The sequence below is a fragment of the Macaca nemestrina genome, chromosome 3 (assembly GCF_043159975.1).
Source record: "Macaca nemestrina isolate mMacNem1 chromosome 3, mMacNem.hap1, whole genome shotgun sequence".
Lineage (NCBI taxonomy): Eukaryota > Metazoa > Chordata > Mammalia > Primates > Cercopithecidae > Macaca > Macaca nemestrina.
Window position 1 is genome coordinate 25,649,661 of NC_092127.1, and position 26,277 is coordinate 25,675,937.

The window sequence follows — 26,277 nt, forward strand, 5'->3', positions numbered from 1 at the left end:
TGTGGTCCTTGTGTCCTGACTGCCACTTACATTTATTCTGGGACCCAGGCCAATTCCATCAGCTAGTGGTGAAGCTAGCTAGGACTCAGGTTTTTCCCGCTGGTGTAAGAAATTTCCCTCTGGCCCAGGGCTGGTCTAGATGTGCTCCCGCCATGAGCACTATGAGAATTTGGCCCTGTGCTGTGTTCTGCTGTGACAAGGCAGCAGTGAGTTCCAGTGAAGTGCTCCACACTCACGTTGCTCTCCCTCCCCTCAAAACACACATTTTCTCTCCATCTGTGTGGCCTAGAGTTAGGGTAGGTGTGTTGTAGGCATTGCAAGAGTGTCTTACCCACTCTCTTCAGTACCTCTCTCCTCGATATTATGTTCAAACCAGGTACTGTGATACCTCACATGACTTTCTGGTTCCTATTGAAGGTGCTATTTTTAGTTTTTTGGGGGAACCTTCATACTGACTCTGTAATAGCTGTACTAATATACATTCTCACCAACAGTGTACAAGTGATTTCCATTCCTCACAACCTGCCAGCATCTGTTATTAACTGTCTCTTTGATATAAGCCATTGTAACTGGGATGAGATGATATTTGTATCTCATTTTGATATATTGTATCTCATTTTCATTCTCACTTGTGTTTCTCTGATGGTTATTGACATTGAGCATTTTTAAAGATACCTACTGGCCATGTATATGTTTCTTTTGCAGAAATGTGTGTTCAGGTCTTTTGCCCAGTTTTTAATTGAGTTACTTTTTTTTCTATTGAGTTGTTTGAGCTTTTCATGTATTCTGGTTATTAACAACTTGTCAGGTATATAGTTTGCAAACATTTTCTCACCATCTGTGGGTTGTCTCTTCAGTTTGTTGATTGTATCCTTTGCTGTGCAGAAGATTTTTAGCTTGATATGATTTCATGTGTCAATTTTTGGTTTTATTGACTGTGCTTTTGAGGTCTTACACAAAAAATCTTTGCCCACATCAATGTCTAGGACTCTGTTCCCAAAGATTTTTTTTTTTGTAGTAGCTTCATAGTTTCAGATTTTAGATTTAAATCTTCCATCCATTTTTATTTGAATTTGGGGCATGGTTTGAGAATAGGGGTCTAGTTTTATTCTCCTGCATGTCATTATCCAGGTTTTTATTAGCATCATTTATTGAAAAGACTTTTCTTTCACCATTGCATATTTTTGGCAACTTTGTTAAAAATGAGTTGGCTATAAATTTGTGGATTTATATCTGGGTTTTTCATTCTGTTCCATTGGTCTATGTGTCTGTTTTTATGCAAATACCATGTTGTGGTTACTACAGCTTTGTAGTAAATTTTGAAGGCAGATAGTATGATGTTTCCAAGTTTGTTCTTTTTGCTCTGGATTGCTTTGGCTATTTGATGTCTTTTGTGCTTCATATAAATTTTAGGATTATTTTTTCTATTTCTGTGAATGATAACATTGGTATTAGACTAGGGATTGCATTTAATCTGTAGATTGCTTTGGGTAGTATTATCATTTTAAAAATATTCTTCTAAATCATGAACATGAAATATCTTTTCGTATTTTTGTGTCTTAAGTTTCTTTCATTAATGTTTTATAGTTTTCCTTATATAGGTCTTTTATTACTTTAAGTTTATTCCTAGGTATTTTATTTTTTCTGTAGGTAATATAAATGGGATATATATATATCTTTTCCTGATTGATTGCTACTAAAACATAGAAATGTTTCTGATTTTATTGTTTATTTTGTATCCTGCAACTTTACTGAATTTGTTTATCAGTTTTAAGAGCTTTTGGCTGGCCACAGAGTTTTTGGCATGAATTTTTAGCTCAGGCCTGTAATCTGGTACTTTGGGAGGCTAAGGCCAGTGGATCACGAGGTCAAGAGATTGAGACCATTCTGACTAACATGGAGAAACCCCATCTCTACTAAAAATAAAAAAAATTAAAAAAAAAAAAAAAAAAAACCCAGCTGGGCATGGTAGTACGCTCCTGTAGTCCCAGCTACTTGGGAGGCTGAGGCAGGAGAATCGCTTGAACCCGGGAGGCAGAGGTTGTGGTGGGCCGAGATTGCGCCACTGCACTCCAGCCTGCATGACAGAGCAAGACTCCATCTCAAAAAAAAAAAAGGTTTTTTGATGGAGTTTTTAGGTTTTTCTAAAGCTAACATAATATATTCAAACAAGGATAATTTGACTTCTTTCAAATGCAGATGTTCATTATTTTTTTTCTCTTGTGTAATTGCTCTGTCCAGTACTTTCAGTATTTGTTGAGCAGAAGTGGTAAAGGTAGGCATCCTTGTATTGTTCCAAACCTTATAATGAAGTCTTTCAGTTTTTCTCCATTCAGTATGATGGTAACTGTTATATATGGACTTTCTTATTTTGGGGTATATTACTTCCATACCCATTGTGATGAGGGTTTTTTTTTTTTTTTTTTTTTTTTTGTCATTAAGGGATGTTGAATTTTGTCAAATGCTTTTCAGCATCTATTGCAATAATCACATGGTTTGATTTTTCTTGATTCTGTTAATGTGATATATCATGTTTATGGATTTGTGTAAGTTAAACCATCCTTGCATTTCTGGATGAATCCCACTTGATCATAGTGAATGATTTTTTAACATGTTGTTGATTTCAGTTTGGTAGTATTTGGTTGAGAACTTTGCATCTATGTTAATCAGTGATATTGGCCCTTAGTTTTACTTCTTCATTGTATCTTCATCTGCTTTTGGTATCAGTGTAATGTTGGCCTTGTGAGATGAGCTTAGAAATATTTCCTCCTCTTTAATTTTTAAAAAGAGTTTGAGTAGAATTTGCATTAATTTTTTAAATGCTTGGTAAAATTCAGCAGGGAAGTTATCAGGTCCTGGACTTTTATTTGATGAGAGACATGTTATTGTGGCTCAATTTTATTATTTCTTAATTGATTGAAGTTTTCTCTTTTTTCATGATTAAATCTTCATAGGTCATATGTGTACAGGAATTTATTTATTTTAGGTTTTCTAAATTATTGGTGTGTTGTTGCTCATAATAGTATCTAATGATTATTTGTGTTACTGAGGTCTCAGTTTTTACATATTCTTTTTTGTTTTTGATATTATTTATTTGAGTCTTCTATCCTTTATTCTTAGTCTAGCTGAAGGCTCACCACTTTTTAAATTTTTTCCAAACACCGTGTTTATGTTTCATTTGGCTTTTGTACTTTTTGGTCTCAATTTCATTTATTTCTTCTCTATAGAGTATGTATTACTTCTTTACTTCTACTAATTTGCTTTTTTTTCCTTGAGGTACCTCATTAAGTAGTTTATTTGAAATTGTTCAACTTTTTTGATACAGGTGTTTCTTGCTATAATCTCTCTTCATACTGTTTTTGCCATATCCCATATATTTTGGTATGTTATATTCCTTTCATTTGTTTCAACAAATGTTTAAATGTACTTCTTAACTTCTCGATTGACTCGTTGGTTCTTCAGAAGTATGTTGTTTAAATTTTGTCTGTTTGTCTATTTCCCGAGTTCCTCTTATTATTGATTTCTAGTTTTATTCCATTGTGGTCAGAAAAGATACTTGATACGATTTCTGCTTTTTTGTATTTTTTCAGACTTGTATTTTTGCCTAAGATATGGTCTGTTCAGGAGGTTGATCCATGTAATGATGAAAATAATTAATATTCTGCAGCAGTTGGCTGAAATGTTATGTAAATGCCAATTAGGTCTATTTTATCTAGCATGTAGTTTTATCCCATTGTTTCTCTTTTTATTTTCTGTCTAGATGATTTGTCCATTACTGAGAGTGTGGTGCTAAAGTTGCCTACTATTATTGTTTTGCATTCTATTTCTCCCTTTAGATCTGTTCCTGTTTACTTTGCATACTTGTGACCTTTGGTGTTGAGTGCACACATATTTATGACTGTTATATTCTGTTGTTGAATTGACCCCTTTATGATTATGTAATGAACTTATTCTCCTCTTTTTATAAACTTAGATTTATAGTCTGTTTTATCTGATATTAGTATAACTACTTCTGCTCTTTATTGGTTTCCAGTTGCATGGAATATCTTGTATTACTCCTTTACTTTCAGCCTATATGCATCTTTATAGATAAAGTGTGTTTCTTGAATGAAGCATGTAGTTGGGTCCTGTTTTTTAAAATTCATTCAGCCACTATATGCCTTTTGATTGGAGAATCGAGACTATTTACTTTCAGAGTTATTATTGATAAGTGTTATTGATAGAGTGAATACTTCTGCCATTTTGTAGCCTGTTTTCTGGCTGTTATGCGACTCTGTTTTTCCTCCTTCTTACTCTCTTCCTTTGTGGATAAGTGATTTTTTTCTTGTAGTATAATTTGTTGCTTTTTATTTTTAGTGAATCCATTATAAGTTTTTGTGCTGTGGTTACCATAAGGCTTACAAAAATAATTCTATAGATATAGCAAGTTATTTTAAAGAGATGACAACTTATCTTAGATCACAAATAGAAAAATAGAAAGAAAGCAGGGCAAACATGCGCGCCCGCACACACACACGCACACACACACACACACACAGAGAGAAAGAAATTCTACGTGTTAACTTTATCTCCTCCACGTTTTGACTTTTGCTTGTCTCAACTTACATATTTGTATATTATCTATCTCTTTACTTGTTGCTATAGCTATTATTGTTTTTGATAGATTTACATATGGGCTTCATCCTAGAATTATGAGTGGATTGCACACCACAATTACAGTAGTAGGATATTCTGGGTTTGTCTGAGTGCTTGATTTTACTTGTGGGTTTTATAGATTATCCTTGTTTTTGCTTTCTCCATCAATTCCAGAAAGTTAAGTTTTGAAATCGTGAACTGTAACTATAGATTTGTTCACTTCTTTCAGTTCTGTGTGTGTGTGTGCGCGTGTGTGTGTGTTTGTGTGTTTGCCCTAGTTTCTTTCTATTTTTCTATTTGTGATCTAAGATACGTGTGTATATATATACACACACACATATATACACGTATACATATATATGTATATGGATATATGTGTGTGTGTATGTATATACACACCAACACACACACACACACACACACACACACACACACACATATATATGCAAACGTGTGCCATGGTGGTTTGCTAAACCTATGAACCCATCACTTAGGTTTTAAGCTTCACATGCATTAGCTATTTATCCTGATATTCTCTCCCCACAGTCCTCGACAGGCCCCAATGTGTGTTGTTCCCCTTCCTGTGTCTATATTTTCTCATTGTTCAGCTCCCAATTATGAGTGAACACATGCAGTGTTTGGTTTTCTGTTCCTGTGTTAGTTTGCTGAGAATAATGGCTTCCGCCTCCATCCATGTCCCTGCAAAGGACATGATCTCATTCCTTTTAATGGCTGCGTAGTATTCCATGGTGTATATATACCACATTTTCTTTATCCAGTTTATCATTGATGGGCATTTGGGTTGATTCCATGTCTTTGCTATTGTGAATAGTGCTGTGATAAACATACACATGTATGTATCTTCATAATAGAATTATTTATATTCCTTTCATTATATACCTAGTAATGGGATTGCTGGATCAAATGGTATCTCTGGTTCCGGATCCTTGGGGCATCACCACACTGTCTTCCACAATGGTTGAACTAATTTACATTCCTACTAGCAGTGTAAAAGTGTTCCTATTTCTCCGTAGTCTCACCAGCATTCATTGTTTCTTGACTTTTTAATAATTGCCATTCTGACTGGTGAGATGGTACCTCATTATTTTAACATAATGAAATGTGCTTCTTTGTTTCTAGTACTATTTGTTTTTCTGAATTCTAGTTTGTTTTGAATAGTGTTTACATGATATTTCTCTTTAAATAATTTTACATTCTACTTATGTGTGTACTTACATTTGAAGTACTTTTTTGTTGACTACATATAGTTTGCTTCTGCTTTATTTATACAATCTGACAATTTCTGCCTTGAATTGGTGTGTTTATACTGTTTACATTTAACATAAATGTAAGACTTTTGATATGAAATCTGTTATCCTGCTGTATTTTTTACTTGTTCTTTTTGTTTTTGTTTTCTACTTCTTTATGACTTATTTTGGATTATATTTAGGATTTAGTTGTATTGCCATCTTTGGCTTATTAGCAATATCTTTTTAATTTTTTATGGTGATTTCCATTATTTAATTATTAATATTTAACTGATTGCCCTCTGTCTTTATACCATATTGCACAGATAGTATACATCATGCTATTTTACATCTAAGACCTTTACATTGGGATTTTTCCTTATTCCTCCTCTCAATATTTCCTTCTGCCTGAATAATTTCCTTTAACATTTTTTGTAGTTCAGGAATGCTAACATAAATTTTATATTATTACATGTGTTAATAGAGTTAATTTTGGTTTCATTTTTGAAGAATGTTTTCATTCATGTTTAATTCATACCTGACAGGCTTTTTTCTTTCAGATGTACTGAAGATAAGTTGGTAGGATTCTTATTTTTCTTCTCTTCTATGAAACAGGCCTCTTTCTCGCCAGCATTATTTAAAATTTTCTTTTAGTTAAACATTTCCAGAAATTTGAATTTGGTATACCTGTATCTGATTTTCTTTATGTTTCTTAAGTTCAGGATTTAATGGGATTCTTGGATCAGTGGATTTAATTATCATACATTTTAGAAAATTTTCAAACACTATTTTTTCAATGTATTTTCCTATTGCTTCCTCTCTTTTCTCTACTTCTTGTACTCCAGTTATATGTATGTTTAACCTCATGATTTTCCCCACGTGTTACTCATTCACTTTTTTTTTTAAGGTTTTTTTTTTGTGCTATGGTTTGGACATCATCTATTGTTATGTTTTCAAGTTCACTTATCTTTTTCTGTAACATCTAATTTGATTTTACATTCACTTAGTGAATTTTATTTCAAATACGGTATTTTTTAATATCAAAAGTTCCGTGTTCTTTTTTATATTTTCCATTTATTTTTTTCCATAAATTGATTTTTAAGTTAATTTTTTTAATATAATAGCTGTTATAGTTGCTTGTCTGCTAATTTAATCATCTCTATTTTTGGACTCTATGACATCACTGACCTTAATCGTGATTAAGGTTAGAATTACATTTTCTTCTTCTTTATATATCTAGTCATGTTTTATTCAATGCCAGATATTGTGAATATTCTGTTGTTGAGAATCTGGATTTTGTTATCTTTCCTTATAAAGTGTAAGTTGTTTTGGTAAACAGCCAGTTTACTTGAGGTTTAATGTCTTCCTTTAGAGACTTGCTTTAATTTTTATTTAGGGAGGGTCTAGAAGATCATTTATTATAAGGCATGAGTGTTCTGGGGATCTCTGCTGAATATCTTTTGATTCTATAAGTTATCTTCTCTCTCATTTGCTAAAACGTGAAGTCTGTGTAAACTCTGAGGTTTGTTTTGTCTGAAACTCTCAAGTAGTTATTTTTTTCCTTCTTTATTTGTGGAGTTTCCCGTCATAACCATGCAAATTAGCGTGCAGGCAAAGACTCAACAGGACAGTTATAGGGATTTCAGGAGCTTTCTATCTATAGCTCCTTTCTCTCTGGTTCTTTGATGTGTGAATTCCATCCATCTCTATTACTCTCCACCTTAATCTTTATCTCCTTAATGAAACAGACAACCAGGCACTGCTTTTTGACTCCTTCTCTGCAACAAGTCAAGTAATTGCCTCTAGGCAGAAAGCTGGAATATTGTAGGAATTACCTTCTTGTTTCCCCCTTTCAGGAATCATGTGTCTGTGCTGCCTATTGTCCAATGCCTAAAAACATTTGTTTCATATAATTTGTCTAGTTTTATAGTACTTTATAACTACAGTTGCATACAGTGTGAAAAAGCCTGAAAACAATAGAGGAACAAATCTTCCAACCTTAATTTTTAACCTTCTACTGCTTCCTTTTCTGTGGTACTTATCTTGTCTCTTGTATTATTATCTGATTTTATGATTTCCATTCTGTTCCTAGGTGTTTGTAACCTAACGTTTTTGAGTGCCTAGTAGGAGTCATGATGTATCTATGTGCTTTACACTTATCTAATCTAACCACATGCTTTTAAATTATTGATATATAGGCCACAAGTGAAGTTACTAAGTATTTTTCTAGTAATTATTCCCCTACAGACATTATCTAATGGATGGTTTTCTTTATTTGGAATTAATTTAAAGGGTAAATTATATATTAACCTCTTTTTAAAAAAGAAAAGTAGACTATTGGATAATATGATTGTGGCTACATTAAATTATCTGTTCTGAAGTAGAAAGCTTTATATAATAATTTTAATATTGTCTAAATGTCCATCACTTTTTAAAATTTCTTATTCATTTGCTAATAGTAGCTACTTTTAGAAAAATGATCCTTGGATAATTGCAGTCTTTCTTAATGACTAAACATCACCAAATAATTAAAAATTCTAAACAGAGGTCTATGTTTTCATTGCTTTATTAGAAACAACAGTAATCATTGTTTCTATTCCATGTAATAGTAAACATTTTATTAGGTGGTTTAAAGCTGTCAAATTTAAAATTATGTAAAATATTCACAATAGAGTCATAGTTCAGAATTTATTTTCAAACCAAGTATAGATATTTTCCATTGTGTGGATAAGTACTTCTTAGTACTTTGCTCAAGTGTTCCTTCTTCTTTAAGGTAACCTCCACAGTGACTTAAAAATAATTACATTCTATCTAACTCAGTAATTGTATCAGCAAATGTTCTAACCCAAATAATCCAGCTTATTCTTTTTAAGTATCTTACAGTTTGCAGTTTCTCAGTCTCTCTCTTGTTCTTTCTCTAAATCTTTCTCTTTTCTCATATATTTGTATTTAATGAATATTTTATTGAATTTTCCATCCAAAACCTACAAAGATTTGAGGGTAGTAAATTAATTTTGTTTTCTGGCATCCCTGGCAACTGCCATCTATGAAGACTTTCAAGAAATCATAATATGGCCTAAAATATTATGTAGCATATCTATGTTTCTTTTTTTTTAATTATTTTAAAGTTAGTCTTTTAGATTTTTGACCTATTAGTACTCTAGTGACTACTTATTCTTGGGAAAATGGCCAAATAGCATAGAAACTTATGATAGGTGTACTCATTTTGCGCAATTCCATGAAAGCAAAAACTACTACAGAGTGCCTTGATCTGGGTGTTATTGTTATCAAAACCAGAAGAACATTCTAATAATACCACATACGTTGCCCGCTTGGCTTTGTGGCATGGATTTCAAGGGCAGCGTAATCAGGGATCCAGGATCAGTCTGATTATCACCTCACACAATTAATATCATATTTGATCTGCATTCTATACATCAGAACTCTTTATTAACACGTTGTTAGGAAATTGTTTGGTATCAGACAGAGTTAAATGTAATCTTATATCAATCAGTCATTTACTATGTGTGGGACCTTGGGCGATTTATGTAACTCTCAGAGCTTCAGTTTCCTTCTCTGTTAAATAGAGATAATAAACATGCCTAGGAAGATTGTGTTGGGGGACAAATTAAATTATATATATATATTTATATAATATATATTATACATAATTATGTTATAATTATATATGTATATATATAAAATGCATAATGCATTATTTGGCAGATATGAGTTGGTTCAATAAGTAGCTTGGTTCAATAAGTTCCAGTTGAACCAAGTAGTTATTGAACCAAGTAGTTGGTTCAATAAGTTCAATAAGTAGCAATTGCTGTTGCCATTATTATTTTCTTCAATACAATAATTCAAATTTATAATGATACTATAACACTCCAATTATGAAAAATTGCATCTTTTAAACTACAGTTTTGATGTGAGGTATTTAGCTTTTTTATAACTCCTATTTTTTTGAAAAGTGCTATTTGATGTGTGTCTCTATATTTAATCAACTAGTGGAAATAATTCTCTTTACATAAAAGATACTGAGTTTTACTGTGTGTTTGAATACTCTTAAGTAGAGTGTCAAGAAATATACTCAATTGTTATTTTAAAAATATTTAATATCCATCTTTTTTTGCAAGATAAGTACTTTTAAAATGATTAAAGCCTTTATTAGGTAATTTTAAGCTTCAAATATGAGTGGTTAACTATTAGCACTTTTTCTTTGACAAGCCATGTACCAAGGAATTTACATGCATTATTTTCATTTCTTGTGTGTGTGTGTGTGTGTGTGTTTTTACCAAAATAATATCTATTTATAAAGTACAACGTGTTTTGAAATATATATACACTGGGTAATGGCTAATGGGAGATCACCTCACGTCTTTTAGAATGATAATTACCAAAAAGATGAAGGAATACACATGTTTGAGAAGATGTTCAGAAAAGGGAACCCTTGCATACTGTTGCTGGGAATGTAAATTAGTGCAGTCCTAGGAAAAACAGGATGGATAGTCCTTAAAAATTTTAAAAATGTAGCTACCATATGATCTAGCAATCTATTTGTTTTATCTCCAAAGGAAATGAAATCACTATGTCTAAGAGATATCTGCACTCCCATGTTTATTACAGCACTATTCACAATAGTTAAGATATGAAATCAACCTAAGTGTCCATCAGTGCATGAATAGATAAAGAAAATGTGGTAAATATAGACAACGGAATAATGATTCAGCCTTTGAAAAAAGAAAAAAATCCTGTCATTTGCAACATCACAGATGAAGCTGGAGAACATTAAGATAAATGATGCATAATCTCACTTGTATGTGAAATCTAACAAAGTTAAACTCATAGAAGCAGAGAGTAGAATGATGGTCACTGAGGGTAGGAGGATAAAGTTGTGGAGATGTTGGTCAAAGGATATCAAATTTTAGTTAGATTGAAGAGATCTATTTTGTACACGATGGTGTCTATAGTTAATAACAATATGTTGTATTATTGAAAATTGCTGAGAGTAGATTATAATTTTCCTTACAACAAATTAGTATGATGTAATAAATATGCTAATTAGCTCAATAGCCATTATCTCATGTATTTAATCAAAATATTAACATAGTACTCCTGTGCTAATATTAATTAACATGACTATTAATGCTATTTATATAAAATAATATGAACACACCAGAACTTTACTGCTTTAGAGTATTGAAAGATCTACATGATTATTAATATTGTTCAAAGTTTTTAAAAATCTGGATGACTGTTACAATGCTCTAATGTATGAGACTTTAGAAGCCTAGTATAGATAGAGAATAGTCTATAAAAATGATATATCTGATAAATCTTCAGATTTTCTTATAGAGTAGTTGTAATGGTACTTACTTTTAAATATTCAATAACTTATTTTCAAATATTATATTATATTTTATAATTTATTTTATGCCCTCTCACCTTTTTATTGAATTTTTTTTCTCTGTGAAATTTTCTTAGGGTAATAAAACAATTTTTAGTACCTATTAGGAATCTCTTTTGTTACTTACATCTTTTTTTAGACATTTTACATGTAGAATCTATGTGTGCGTGTGTGTGTGTGTGTGTGTGTATTTAAGGCAATCACTTAAAATTATAGATAACAAATGTGTAATGGAAAATCATAGTCAATAACTAGACCATTATATCTTACTTTTTTTTTTGTCAGAAGCTGATTATTTAAGTCTTCTTCTTTGATAAGATTGGACACCTATTATCTCCTTTACCTTTTTCTTCAGTGTTTCTGCTTTTCTTTATGGTAAACCATCAACAACAGCATACTCCTTGTCTATTCATATAGAGTTCTCTTTAGTAAAATATATTACTGTACAAGGTTTCTCTATATAAGGGACCATTTCTTTACAAGAAACAACCTATGTACAAAGAGTAAGCACAATATCTAATGTCACAGAAACCTCAAATTAAAGGGTACTTCAGAAATTATTGAACCCAGTCTTTAAAAAGACTTTTGAATTAATTTATTAATTGTCTCAATAAGTGGTTGTATATCTCCCTACTTGAACATTAAAGTTTGGTACTACAAGAGCAGCCCTTGTTTATTTTCACAGAGCTAAAATTGTCATAATTACCTTTCTTATACTGCCTCAGATGGACCTCTAACTGTTGGACTATGTTCAAGAGTTAGGGAATATATGTTCTAGTGTTTCAAAATACACCTGGATTACCATTTGCCTTTGATTATTTACCACCTGCTCCCATACTGTTTTTTAGCCTCAAATGGCTCCTTCAAGCCCCCTGTAACCAACATGCAGGGTAACACTTATAAAATACAAACACTGGTACATATTCTTCATTCTCAGACTACTTTGAGGCTTTGCTTTTCTCTGCTCTTGGCCCTCACTATGTCATCCTCTGTCTTTTCTTTCTATCTTGGCTGTGTCCCTTGGATTTGATGCCCATTGGTATCATCTGAATGTTATGCAGAGGGTTAACAGTAACAGTGAATCAATGGGCCTGTCTGTGGAAGTGTTTTAGCTTCCTAAGACTGCTGTAACAAAGTACCAAAAACAATAGAAATATATTGTCATGGTTCTGGAGGCTAGAAGTCCAAATCAAAGTGCTGATACAGCCATGCTCACTCTGAAAGCACTAGGGAAGCATCTTTTAGGACCTAGCTTCTGGTAGTTCCTTGGCTTGTGGGAGAGTAACTCCAGTCTTCACATCATGTTCTCCATGTGTGTATGTATGTTTGTTAAATTTCCCAATTTAACATATACTCTAGTAACTTTTACGTTGGACTGAGAAGAGTTCTGGGTGAAATACCATAGACATATGTAGACCTAATAAGACCATTCTAAATTGAAGATAATATCTATAGGAGTTTGTGTAGGAATTGGTGGGGAAGGTTGATGCCATTTTTAGGTTGAATCAGATTTGGCTAAAAATATACGAATACATATCTATAAACAACAAATGAAAATCAATATTTCTATAGTCAGCTAATTACATCTTTATTCTTCCAAGAACACAAATAATGACATTTGGCTATGCCCATACGTAGTTACCAGGACAATTATTTTAACCAAATTTTGTAAGTCTGCTGGTTGTTTTGGAACTTTAGGAATATAGCATATTCAGCAGCAGAAAATACAAATTATAATTTTATAGCAATAGTTCTTTCATTATTAAAATCCACCAGCTATAGAAAGAAGAATATATACATTGACTTTCTGAAGTTTGACCCATTTTTCCTCTAGCACTTTCCAAGTTACTAATTATATTATAAAAATTATTCGTCATAAGTATCACTCATCCCCCAAAATAATAACATTACTCATGTGAGGTTAATTATCCCTGCCATTTTTCATAGTCAGTGGACCATGAGAATAAAAATATGATGGAAAAAAGTCAGCCCTCAAACTTTATTATTCCTTGAATAATAAAAAATTGAATCAGATATAAAAAACTTAGTAAAATATAGTTTCCAAAGAGGCTATGCATGTAATTCAGAATTATATTATAAAATATATTCCTTTCAGAACTATTCCCAGTAGTAAAAAGTAACTAAACAACATGTAAACAAATGTACTTGTTAGATTGTTGGTTTTTAGTTAAAGCATACCTATGCTTTATACTCATCAAATTGGGTCAGAAATTGACAAAAGAGCAGGGGTCTCTGGATCAGGAAATTTTTCTACATTGTTTCTGCCATCTACTAGCCTTCAATGATATCAAAACATTCAGTCTCGCAGGACTTAAACTGGTCGTCAAATGGTAGGGTGCTTTATAATTTGCCTTTGAAATATAAAATTCCATGATGCCATTTTCCCCTTAAACTAAATGAAGACTTGCGATATTGTGAAATACATATTTGGTCTTTGACCCCTTTCCTAGCATACAACTCCTAAAATCCTTAGAATTGCCAAAGTGATGTCTTTTTTGTATACTAATGAGTTGACTGATGACCGGCAGCCCCTAGGTAGCTTCAGGATGAAGCCTGTTCACTCAGAGAGACCAAGCAGGATTATAGAGGGTTGAGACTTTTTAGCACAACCCCTCCTCCAAGGAGGAGGGAGAGAGCGAAAGTTAAAATGATGACATCAGCTAGTGGTTTAATCAACCATATCATAAAAACCCAGAAGGACTGAATACAGAGAACTTATGGATGGCCGAACATGTGGAGCTTCCTGGCTGGGGGTGACATGTAAACTCAGCACCCCTTCTCACATGCTTTGCCCTATGCACCTCTTCATCTGTATCCTCTGTAGTAAACTCATACACCTGAATATTTCCCTGAATTCTGTGAGCCACTCTAGCAAACTCATTGAACCTAAGAGGGAAGTTGCGGGAACCCCAATTTGAAGTCAGAAGTTCCAGGAGCCTGGACTTGTGACTAATGTCTGAAGGTTGGGGGACAGTCTGGTGAGACTGAGCCCTGAACCTGTGGGATCTGATACTATCTCCAGGTAGAACTGAATTTGGGTGACACCCAGCTGGTGTCTGCTGCAGAATTGCTTGTTTGTTTGGTATGTGGGGTGGGGCGGGGGGAAAAGCCCTGCACATTTAGTCACAGAAGTCTTCTGTGTAAAATAGAAAATCACAGTTTGAGGGTGTTTTTCCTTGAAAAACTAGTAAGATATTTCATTGTAAGGAATAAAAATAATATTTGAGCAGATACATATATCTCTACATCTAGACAAACTTCAGGAATCCAAAATAATGTCATTTGGGGTGTGTGTGTGTATGTGTGTGTGTGTGTGTGTGCACGCGCGCGCGCGCGCGCGCGAGCTACATTAGGAATGTTAGGTCCAGGTCTCCTTTGCTCGAACCTTAATATCATACAGGAAGTGCTTTGTTAAATTTAGTTTTTAATTCTCTGATGCATTAAGTTAGAATTTCGACACTTATAAGAGGAAACTACTACTTCCATCTTTAAGTCATGGAATGGCTTAGAGAAACTGTGCCACTAGGCTTGAGAATACCAGGGTTTATGAGGACCCCAGAGATACTGACAGTGAAGTTCCAGAATATGGAAGGGGAAGGAGCCTTAAAGCTATGTGTGAGAATGCTTCCTCCCCACCACACACAGACACACACAGACACACACACGCACACACACGCGCACACACACATTTTCTCTCTTATTCTTCAGCAATAAGAGTGGACAGGTTCTGAGGCAAGCAGTAATTAAAGACCTTCTGCCATGATTCCAGTTCCCCCTTTTGGGATGACTGTGAAGATAAGTGAAGAAATACATATTGGCGGTCCGAAACTGTTTTTTTCTATTTTTGCGCCTTGTTCAGCTAGATTTACTAATATTTTGAAAGCTACAGAGAACATTAACAAAGATTAGCTTGTACATTTATTTACTTGGAGAATAAGGCTGAGTCTAACTTTATTTGCCAAAATAAATCTTATTTTTAAACAAAATTTTAATTCCATATGTCTTTTCAACAAAGTAAAACAGAATATAGAAATTTGATTTTAACCCTAAATTATTTTCACAAGCTAATTATTAATACCCATGTACCTTCCTTAGGTATTTTGATTACTTCTAACATGTTACCTTTTTAAAAAGAGGAGTTAATAAAATGATTCTTTTTACTCTCTCAAAAATTAGAAAGGAGCAAAAATCAGTCCTATGGTGTTATTTGAGAGACTCAGTTTGTGATGATATTCTTTTGTCACGAGCATAAAATAAATCATATAAACTAGTATAACTGACTCTTCAGGGCATGCTGTAATTATCACACATATTATGTGATTGTGGTGATTGCTATGGATTCTCCAACAGACTGAAATGAATGTCTTGGCTATGTTGTAATCTGCATCAACTTCAGAAAGTATATGTGGTCAAAATTTGGAAAAATAATTTCAAGAGAATAGAATCAAAGATCTCAAGAGTTCATCTGATCCATTATACTGTATTTGGTATTGAAAGCTGATCATCCAGTTGCTTCTGAAAGGTCTTCAGAGACAGAATGCTTACATTAAAAAGATGTTGTAATTACAGAAGACACTTGCACATACTAAATGTAATCACAATTGGGTTCCAATAATCAGACAAAACCCATAAAAAACATACAAGCATTTTAGAAATGCTTTATTACATTGTAGATTTTTTAATAAACACATAACCAGAAATTTTAATTATTTTTCTGTTTTATACTCCCACTCATTATTTCCACTAAGCTTGTTTTGCTAGCTTGCGTTGTTCCCTAACTCTCCAATTAATACGTAACTGTATACTTCAGAATTTCCCTAGTAACAATACCTTTAAATTCAAGTTTCTTCTCCCTCTCCTTTACAAGATAACGTAAATTCTTTGTGCCCTGATAGCTTATCCATATGTTCTTCCCAGTAATCTTTGACAGTGGCCATTTGACACCCTTTGCAATGACGCTTTGAAAACCCACTCAAACCAGGTTTCCTCCCTTTCACCAGGGATTTGTAATGAAATATTCTTTTGCCAACTCAGTGTACCTTGTTTCTATTTTCAGAAATAACTTAAAGTTCTTATCTTTATTACCTTTCTGTCTTGTATCAATGTATTTATAATTTTATAAATATAAATATAAAATATAATTTTATATTTTATAATTAATATGATTTTATATTTTATAATTAATATAATTTTATATTGCTTACAGGCTTTTTCTTTCTGCCAGGTCCGTGGTCTGGTTTCCTTCCTCTCTCCTTTCAAGTGGTGATCCTCATAACTGTATATGGCTTAAACCAATTAATAATCTTAAACAAATTTTCTATGTTATTTAAAATAGCATCCTGAACTCTCATATGCCAATCTCACACCATCTCTGTGCCTTGAAATGATTTAATCACTTTATGTCTACCAAGCCCAATAGAGGCCTCAATTCCTCCTTAAGACTTTCTTTATGTATTTAGATCTCATATTATTTATTGTTGCTCAGACTTTCTTTGATATTTACTTTCGGTATTCTATATTATCTTTCAAATATTAATTGCCATATGCTGCATATTTTTTTAATTGACTTACCTCCTTAAATCTTATTTCCCTAATGACACAACAAACTCTTTGATTACAGATATTGTGCCACATAATTTTATACATTACCTGCTGCCCATTAATTCCTAGCATGGTTCAGATAACACAGAAGATGCTTAATAAATGTTTATCGAATTGAATTTTCAGTCTGTCCATTTAATGTGTTAGCAGATGTTTACTCGGTTCCTTGTCTTGGCCTAACACTGGGTTTCCTTTCTTGATTAATTGCAATCAAAATAAATGCTTTGGAGGCCTATTTGTTGTTGTTGTTGTTGTTGCAGCTGGCAAAGATCGAGCTGGTCTTATGCTACCAGAGTTGCATATTTTGCCTCGTTTACCTTTTAAACTAGAGACAATGTAGGCCACTGAGAATAAGGAACAGCACCAAATCAGAATCTCTTGGGGGAAAACTGAGGTCTGAGTATTAGAGTTAATAAATAAAAATGCCAAATTTTGGAGCCAGAGGCAGGAATGAGGAAACTGTCCCCAGAGCTGAGGGCTGGAAGCCAGAATGTGGAAGCAAAACAAATACAATTTAGACATGTATATGGAAAAAGTATTCAGTGAAAAGCGAATATTCCAGGATAAGTTCAACATTAATTATAGTCCCTGGTTTCCACAAAAATCAAGTTTAAAAATCTGGATCACGTAATGTGATCACGTATGTAGAAGCAGATGAGCTGAATGATTCCTGAATCCACGATTATTCTGGCCAGTGTCTGTCCATGCCCAGTTGCTGGGTCCATTGCTCCTTGTGACTCCACAGGGTTTAATTACTACACAAGATGGACTGTGCTCCCATAGGAGAAATGCATTCCACAACAGTTTTCTTAGTTTGGGTTTGTTACGTAATGAGTCACCGCAGAGATTTCTGATTGTTTCTAGTTGGCAGAGCACTATGGACTCTGATTGAGGAAAGGTATTAGGTAAATGCAAAACATTGACATTAGCTGATGTGTATTCAGTGTTCCAAGGCAGCAGAGTATTAGAATGTCCAAAGTATTAAAAGCATGTTTTTCCCCTGATACAGTTGGAAAATTTTAGAAGTTCAATTTGTGGCAATACCTAATACAATATTAGGTAAATATTTATTAAACAGATTGACTATTAATTTTTCTTAAGTTATTGCTAAAATATTTGCTTAAAACGATATAACAAACCTCTTCTTGTTTACTGTGTAAAATACTCTAAGAAATAAATACACTTTTCCAGAAATTTAATTTATATTTTAAATTTTAGGATAAGAGAAAGCTAACTGAAATAACTCAACCACATACATCAAATTAACTCAAAATTAAAATCTGATTTCTGAAAAATCTCATAGCAAACAAAGAATAACCTCATATGCATAATGAGGTAAAGGATTAAGACAGCCATTTAGTTAATTCAAGCTAAAAATCTTCTTTCCTATAACTTTAATGAATATTTTAAGCAAAACTACCGAAGTCTGAATTTATCTGGAAAGCTGCCTTGGCTTTTCAGGGAACTTTCCATGGATGTAAACACTGACAATATTACTTGTCTAAAGAGCTTCGTAATTTGAATTTTAGTATTTGTCACACATCGTTCGATTTACAGACTTCTATTTCCAGCATTCTCTTAATTAAGACAGTCCTTCTAGATAGAGGGATTAAAAATTATTAAAGTAAGGAACTTCTCACACAGGTCACAGATGTGAACATTAAGCCACAGAAAATTTAAGAATTCTTAATTTTAACTGTAGACACGGCATTTGTGGCAAAGGTTGGCTTTTTAGTCTTTTCATTAAAGCTCTTGTATGTCACAAATACATTCTATAAGCTTAAGTGTGATGATGAACAAATGCCAGGTTTGAGGCACCTATTTTTTTTAACTATTTGAAGCAAGAGATTTGCCTCCATATGAACTTTAATGAACTTGTTGTGCTGAGCTTATTTTAGTGATACACTGGAATGGTTCTCAAAATTGGTTTGTATCAGAAACATCTGCAATTTTTTTTTAACTGTCCACTTCAGAACTGTAGTCTTCTTGTCTCCACTGCAGCCCTCCTGAAAATGTATCTATGAGGGATCTATGCATTATAAAATCTCCCCAGATGATCCTGATGGATGGTAGGGGTTAGAACCATGGGCAGGTGGCTAATTTAGGTTGAAATGAAAACATATTTGGACCAAACTTATAAATACATTGAAGTGTTTATTTCAGTGTGAATATTTAAGTTGAAGATGTTAATTCAATCTTTACCTATATTGCTTTTGGCTTTATTGCCAACAACAGTACAGATCTTTTTCCACATTTTATTTCTATCCTGAGTTGAAACAACTTGTAATGTCATAATGGAAATGCTTTTATTGCTGTATACAACAAAGACAGGTAGAAATGAATTGCAATTAACAATCACTTTGAAGATCTCTGTGATTAGGGACAAATTCTAACTTATAAGCAGTACTTGAGTATATAAAAACAAGGAACTTTCTGAATTATGCTTCATTTAGGGTGAATAAACACAAACAATGGTGGGAGATCTGATCTATTCACAATATCCAGAAAATGTACAATGTACATATCAAAATGAGAAGAGAAAATTCTGTCCTTTTAAAGACAGAGTGCCAAACACCTTGAAAAAGAGGGAATAATCGTGCAGGAAAGTTATTTTTACAAAGTTAATGTAATTTAAGAATTTACTTCACCGAGACAGTAGAATGCTTTAAAAGGAATTTTTTAGAAATGTACAAAGCAGAAGTTCTGATTAACCATTTATTTCTTCCAAACTGTGTAACTATTGAGAGGACAGTAATAGTAAAGTCTGCTTCCTTTCTGGAAAAGCAAGGAGAAGCTGCTACTAATTCTAACATATATTTCAGGGAGCACAGAAGTTGCAATAAAGCTGAAATGAGTAGTATAGAGCTCTGTGCTTCAGACTACCTGATGCCTTCTGACTCCTGTTGCTGATGTTTCAGTAAGAAAGGTGCAGTGAATGGTTAACCCTCTTTACAACCATCCAGAAAAAGACATCTGCAATTGCTCCAGGTCTCCTCTTCTGTCTCTCTCTCTCTCTCTCAACACCTCATTCGATCTCATGCGATGCTCTTCACTTGAAGGCAGATCCTTTGACCTAAGCAGATTATTGTAGATGCATGAAGGACACAGCCAGCTAACTGCGCTTCTCAAGGAAGAGATTTGGCTCCAAATAGGACACTAAGCTTTTCAGCCGTCTGCTTATTTACCTAGTCAGCAAGATGCAGTGTCTCTGGGTGCTTAGTGGACTCCTGGGGAATCAGAGGAGAAACAAAAGCAGAAGTGGCAGCCGCTGCAAATCTGGGAGTCTGTGCCATTAAAGGAAGCAGTTGCTAATAAGGGCCTGTGAGACCTAGGTTTCCTTGGTTTCCATGACAGTTATTAGGTACCATAGAAATTGAATTGTCTCCCACAATGCTCTTAGGGGAGAGGGGGTGCTCCAGTGACAAAGCAGTTCCATTATGACTTGCAGTAAATCGTCCTTTGGAGAATGCAGTACTCCCTGGATTATTTGCTCTTGCATTTCTTGTAACTCCCCTTTCAATGTGTTTAACATTTTGACCAGAAGACTCTGGCCTCTGCTGCACAGTGTCTCAAACACTATTTTTCCCCTTTTTGTTTAGACCTGAGCTTGGCAAAGCAAGGATATGAACAATTGTGCAGGTGGGCTACTCAGGACGAGTGAAGAGATAAGGCATCCAATCAGGGATTGGCCACCTGCAGCCCTGCCAATATGCCCCTACACCAGATTTCCATAATCCCAGCACGGGAGACTGCCAGCAATGGGAGAAATTCAATGGGCAGAAACAAAGAGAAGAACAAGGAAGTCGAGGTAAGAGGAGGTTTAATTTAATAAAATCAGAGAGCCAAGCCACTGTTGCCAACACTGCTCTCTGCACCGTGGGACATAGCAAGGGCTTCAGAGCAGCTGGATCCCAGCTCTCGGTGTGTAACAGTAGATTGGAAGAGAATTACTTGTAATTGACAGGGGCATTTTAAACTTCACCTCTATTTTGTGAATGAAGAGAGGAGCCAGATCCATAAGGACACTTCCTACTTGACAGATGGAAACTTTTGCCTCTTTTTCTAAACGATCTACAGAGTCACTTTTGACTTTTATGTCTTGTGGGTTTCAACCGGCTGTTCTGGGTTGGCTCTGGACATTGCTGTGGTACATTTTCACACAGTGGAACTGGTTATGCTTGCAAATTCTGCTCACTGCCCATTAAGCTAGGATATTTGAAGATAACTGTCTTAACAAAGGGACAGAGAAGCGAGTTATGACACATACATAACATGACTAATACATAACATGAATTAGTGCCTCATAGGATCTATTTGCTCTTCATTCATTGGCAGTGCATTGTTGTGTATGACTGTTGTTTGATATCTGTACATTTATATTTTATCTTCTGAAAAAAGACTTCTTTTGAAACTTCACACAGGTTATAATTTTCGACTTCTTACATTGAGTCTTTATTTTGCAGGGAAATTTAGCAGTAGTTGTTCTAAGTTAACCTGCTTGAAAGATCATATGCTGGAAACTTATTTCAAAGGTTTTCAAGAAAGGGATTGAACTGAACACAGTCAAGGATATTGAGTGGAAATGTCATAAATGTTGTTGTGTTCCCCTAAAAGGGAGCTTGAGACAGAATGCCAAAAACTGTAATCCTCTTGTCTCTTTAACATAACTATTTTCTAGTCCTCAGGTGTCCTTAGCTTTGTATGAGATGGGCTTTGTCTACCTCCAGTTCTACATGTTAATGTTTTTCTTTTAATCAGGAATAGGTGCTGGAGACAGAGGGAGCAACAAACAAAAAATAAAGCAAATAAAATAAGGGAAATGGGAGTGGAGCGTCAAGGAGTGTCTAAAAAGAAAAAACTAATAAATTCGAATACACATTCAAATGAGAAAATGTATTTGCAGCCTCTTTCTACTTTATTTGAACTGATTTTGAAAATGTCATTCAATGGCAATGTGTTCTTGATGTGGCTAGAATTTGTAGATAACCTTGGGAGATTTTTCTAAGTTAGTACAAGAGATACTTTTACATTAGTAATTGCCTCATGATAAACACATCAAATATTGCAGGAATTTCTGAGAACTAAACATTCTGTAAAGAAACTTCAGCAGTCCAGAATGCTCAGGCACATTCTCTAGAGTGTCTCTTTCCTTCGACTTGGAAATGTGATTATTAGAATATGAAACAGGTTTCTCTTAAGTTTGTTGGTGTTAGGTGGAGAAGGTGGGGTACACTGATCAATTCTGCAAATAGGTATAGAAATGCCAAAAGCAAGATTCATAAAAGTTATACATTGCTTACCCACAGTAAAATTTCTGGATAAATTTAAGATAATGTTGAAGAAAACTTTATGTGAAGATATCGGATGGCAAATTTGTTTGGTATCTGGAATGGTCAGCATCTGAATAATATTTGGAAAATGAAACACTATGTCAATTCCAGTTCTTTGCCAGAAATCTGTTTCTGTAGATGTCTACTTGGCATAAATTGAGATGGCTTACATAATTTTTAAAGAACAAATAAATATTTTTTATGTTAGAAATAATGGTGAAATTATTCTATGTCAAGTTAAAATAGCCACAGTTGTTATCCAGATATGGATATTAATCCACATCTTTAAACATCTTCACAAATATCTTGAATTATTAAAACATGTATAGCTTTCTTTCTTTCAGGGTCAAAAACCACTCTCATGTGTCACAATGGGAGTTAGTGGGCATTTTTAAGGAAAGAAGAGGTTAATTGGGAGAAAAACAGAAGAAACTGTGAGCTTTCATATAATTCCTAAAAAGAGATACAGTTCTGAATGTCAGAAAGGGAAGCACTTATAATGTTTCAAATGCTTCTTGGTTTTCTATAGGATGTAGTTAAAAGTTTCCTTTTAAAAGTATGTTTAAAACATATTAATCAATCTTGTAGGCTATTGAATAACTTGTTTTGATAAGCTAAATAAATAGTCCAAAAGAATTGTAAATGCCTTTAAGGTGGATAAATTAAACAGCATACACCTGTGTGCTGGACAGCAAGAAGAATCAATGATTTCTGTAATTTCAAGTGGCGATGCTTTCTAAAGAAAAGTAATACATCTTGTACATATATGGACATTTCCTGATGAGCAAATGAAAAACATCCTTTCTTGAAGTTTCCGTAATGTTTTTTCTTGTCCTAAAGTTATCCAAAGCATGCATATGTGCATTGGGCAAATGATCTAATTTCAGAATTAAGGATTTAGTTGTAATTAATTTAAGTTAATAAATTAAATTAAAAACTAATTTGAATTTAATGCAACTTAACTTCTCTTCATTCAAAACTTAGTGACTTCTAACTAATGTATTAGCTTGATATCATATTTCTTAAGCCATATGAAGAAAAAAATAGGAAAACTGTCAATTATAGTTGAAATACAGAAGATCCATCCTGTTAAGAATATCACAAAAAGATTTCTAAAAATTATTTTGTTGATTTTTTAACAGCATAGGTCTTCTATATTTTAAGATTTAAAAAAACATTCCTACCTCTAGCTTTATAATGAAAATATATTTTGCATGCCATAATATTATAATCATCTCTATTTGGTCAATAACCCTGGAAGTACAAAACACAAAATAATATATTATGTGCAGTTTGAATACAGTTGATATTAAGGGTTAGAGAAGGGATATAGGTTTACCTTTCAGAGGCACCAGCTCTGGAGGTTGATTAGGCAGTTAAAATGAAGTGCCTTAGATTTGCATTCCTGGCACAAGATTTTATTAGCACAACCAGAGTGGTTACTACAACCACTTCACTTCTTATGAAGTGAGTAGATATTGGTCCATTATGAAGCTACAGAAAATTTAGCATAATACAGTAGTCAAAAGAATTAATTTACACTTGGAGACTATATATGTGATGGAATATTTGAGTGCTAGCTCCAGGAGAGTTCTGGAAGGAAATTACTAATCAGATGTTCCTTGGTAAATGGAATTGATAAAGGAAATAAAATGGTTTAGATTCACCTACACCTTGGGAAAACCACATTCTTGGGAAAGCTTTGGGAGAAGATAGCTCTTCAAAATGGTTCATAGTTCCAGATTTCTTTTTCTTTTCTGTTTGAATGTCAGTTTGACAGTTTAGCCTCTTTATATCTTATTTACCTACTTTTCTAAATAGATCATTTCTTCTATTAATTCATTCTTCTTTTTTAGATATGTCCACACCACTTACTACGCTGTAAATAATTCACATTAGAGATCTGGGTCTAAAAGACATCTGTCTCTTCCAAGGGCAGTAAATTTTATTAATCAAATTCTTAGCCCTCTAGGTGTAACTTAAATTCCTACTCTAGATCTGGAAATTATAATAATTGTACAAATTCCAGTATTTAGTTGACTAAATATTGTCACATATTCCTTATACTTCCCTGGGATTTGTAAGCAAATGCATCTGTGAGTTGTAAGTGTAGAGATACAGCATGGATGAGGCCAAAGCTGTTTTTGGCACCACCTGCACTGCATGCTGCTATATTCTTTCTCAACACACTGAGTCTATACCGTAGATGATGGGAGGGAACTAAGAGGGAAAAATAAGATGTGAGTTCTTTGCTTCTGATCCTTCTTACTTTCAAGCTGACCACACATGGTTATCATCCTTTAGAAAGATTTAGGAGGAAAACAAAAACCAAACCCCTTTGTTTATATGTAGATTTTCTTTCACTGTTGCCATTATTTTGTGATCTCTACCTCAGTTTTTACATTTTTTTCCAAAAAGAATATTTAGTTTTTCTTCCTAAGATATCCCTTTTAAGATCTTCTACTTGTCTTTCCAATGATAGCTCATGGGCCATCTCTTGTTTTCAAAGTAGCTGGAGATCTGTTACTAGAGAATCTCTTTTGGTACAGATTCCAGTAACCTGGAAAAAGATGGCTTTTTACCATATATTTTTCATTTTGAAAATAATGGACAAGTTACTGATTTATTCATTCTCATTTTCAGTAAAAAAATTAAAAAGTTAAAAAAACATATTTAGTCTCAGGGCCAGACCTGAGATTAGTATTCAAGCTACTCTGGGCTCAAGTCTTACATTATTTCTTAACAGTTAAGATAACTTAATCTTTTCACATTACTTAAGCAAAATTCGTAGAAGCAAAGGATCCCAAAATCAGAAAGTTCCTTATAAAATATTCATTTTAATTTACATTCCACCAATGAAGTCCATAGAGAATAAAGAGTTTGCCAATGTCAATAACTAGGTAATGGTGAATTGGGGACAAAAATTCAGGCCATTGACTACCAGTCTACTGCTCTTTCTATCACCACTACATTTAGCAATCTTTTTTTCAGACACCAAGTTATTACCCCCGAAGAGTTAATGTAACCCCCAAACCTGCTAACCTGTAAGTGAAGGGAGTTTTGATTTCTCTTTGTTACGGTGTCTGCCCATGACTCGTAAGATCAGATGGAATATACAGTGGGTGCTATTTTAAAATATAACTAGAATTCATTTTATTCAAATTCAGAAAATATGGAAAAAAATAAATAATAATGGGCAAAGTAATTTAATAGGGAGGATACTGGGACACAATTCAGAATATTTGAAATAGAATCCTGGCTTCATCAAGGCCTCTCAACCTTGAGTAAATAACTCACTTAGCCTTTCAAGTTTGTCTCCTTGAGAAAAAAGTACATTTCCACTAGATCTCATTTTGAAAATAAGATTTCATTTTCTTCTATTATCCCTTGAAAATGATCATGTGGCCATGCTTCACTTTGGCACACAAAGGCCATGTTTGTCTTCAAATGCATATTTGTCTCAGGCAGGATAGGCCTGAGTAGTGAGGACTCACCTCTAATGGACATCTGTTGTGATTACTGTGCATCATCCACATTTACTTCTGGTAACCGTGTTCAAAGAACCAACCCTCCCCATTCGCAGTCATGTCGTTTGGGATGGGCCTTCATTGGCTTAAAGTAATCAGTGTATCACAATACTCTGTCGTGGTAACTGGTTCAGGAATGGATACTTGATTCCATCGAATCAGTGACACACACTGAACCTTTAAAATGGTTTTTGGGAAGAGACATCTTTTGGTCCTGAAGACTTCTGAAGTAAACTTGCTTTCTTCTAATGGGTGGCTTATATAAGGACATGTGAGATATACTGAGGGAAAAGGCTGGAGCTTCAAAGGGACCACAGATGCTCCCAATGCTGAAGCTGACTTGGAAATAGGCAGAAAAGAGAGAGAGAGAAAAAAATACATTCTGGGTAATATTGTTTGGGCTAGTGGATCAGTCCTTCTTTAAAACCAATCCTTGTTAAAAACCAAACAGTTTTCCAATGAAGTGATTTGATATATGTCTTTTATTGTTTAAGCTGTATTTTTGG

At 33.8% G+C, this 26,277-nt stretch overlaps 1 protein-coding gene across 17 annotated transcripts in view; it reads left to right on the plus strand.

Annotated features, from left to right (window-relative positions):
- The window catches only part of MARCHF1 (membrane associated ring-CH-type finger 1), an 833,115-nt gene that overhangs the window by 359,273 nt on the left and 447,565 nt on the right, over positions 1-26,277 (plus strand). For 14 of the 17 annotated variants that reach the window (XM_071092868.1, XM_071092866.1, XM_071092864.1 and 11 more), the window contains one exon: positions 20,514-20,722. The exons of 2 other annotated variants lie outside the window; for them this stretch is intronic. Coding sequence is in view for 3 of the 15 variants with exons in the window: in XM_011752937.3 (XP_011751239.2) it covers positions 20,624-20,722 (99 nt within the window). In the remaining 12 variants the exon portion in view is untranslated. Of the gene's footprint in view, positions 1-20,513; positions 20,723-26,277 lie in introns of those variants that run through there. One more of the 17 variants, XM_011752934.3, reaches the window with a different exon arrangement.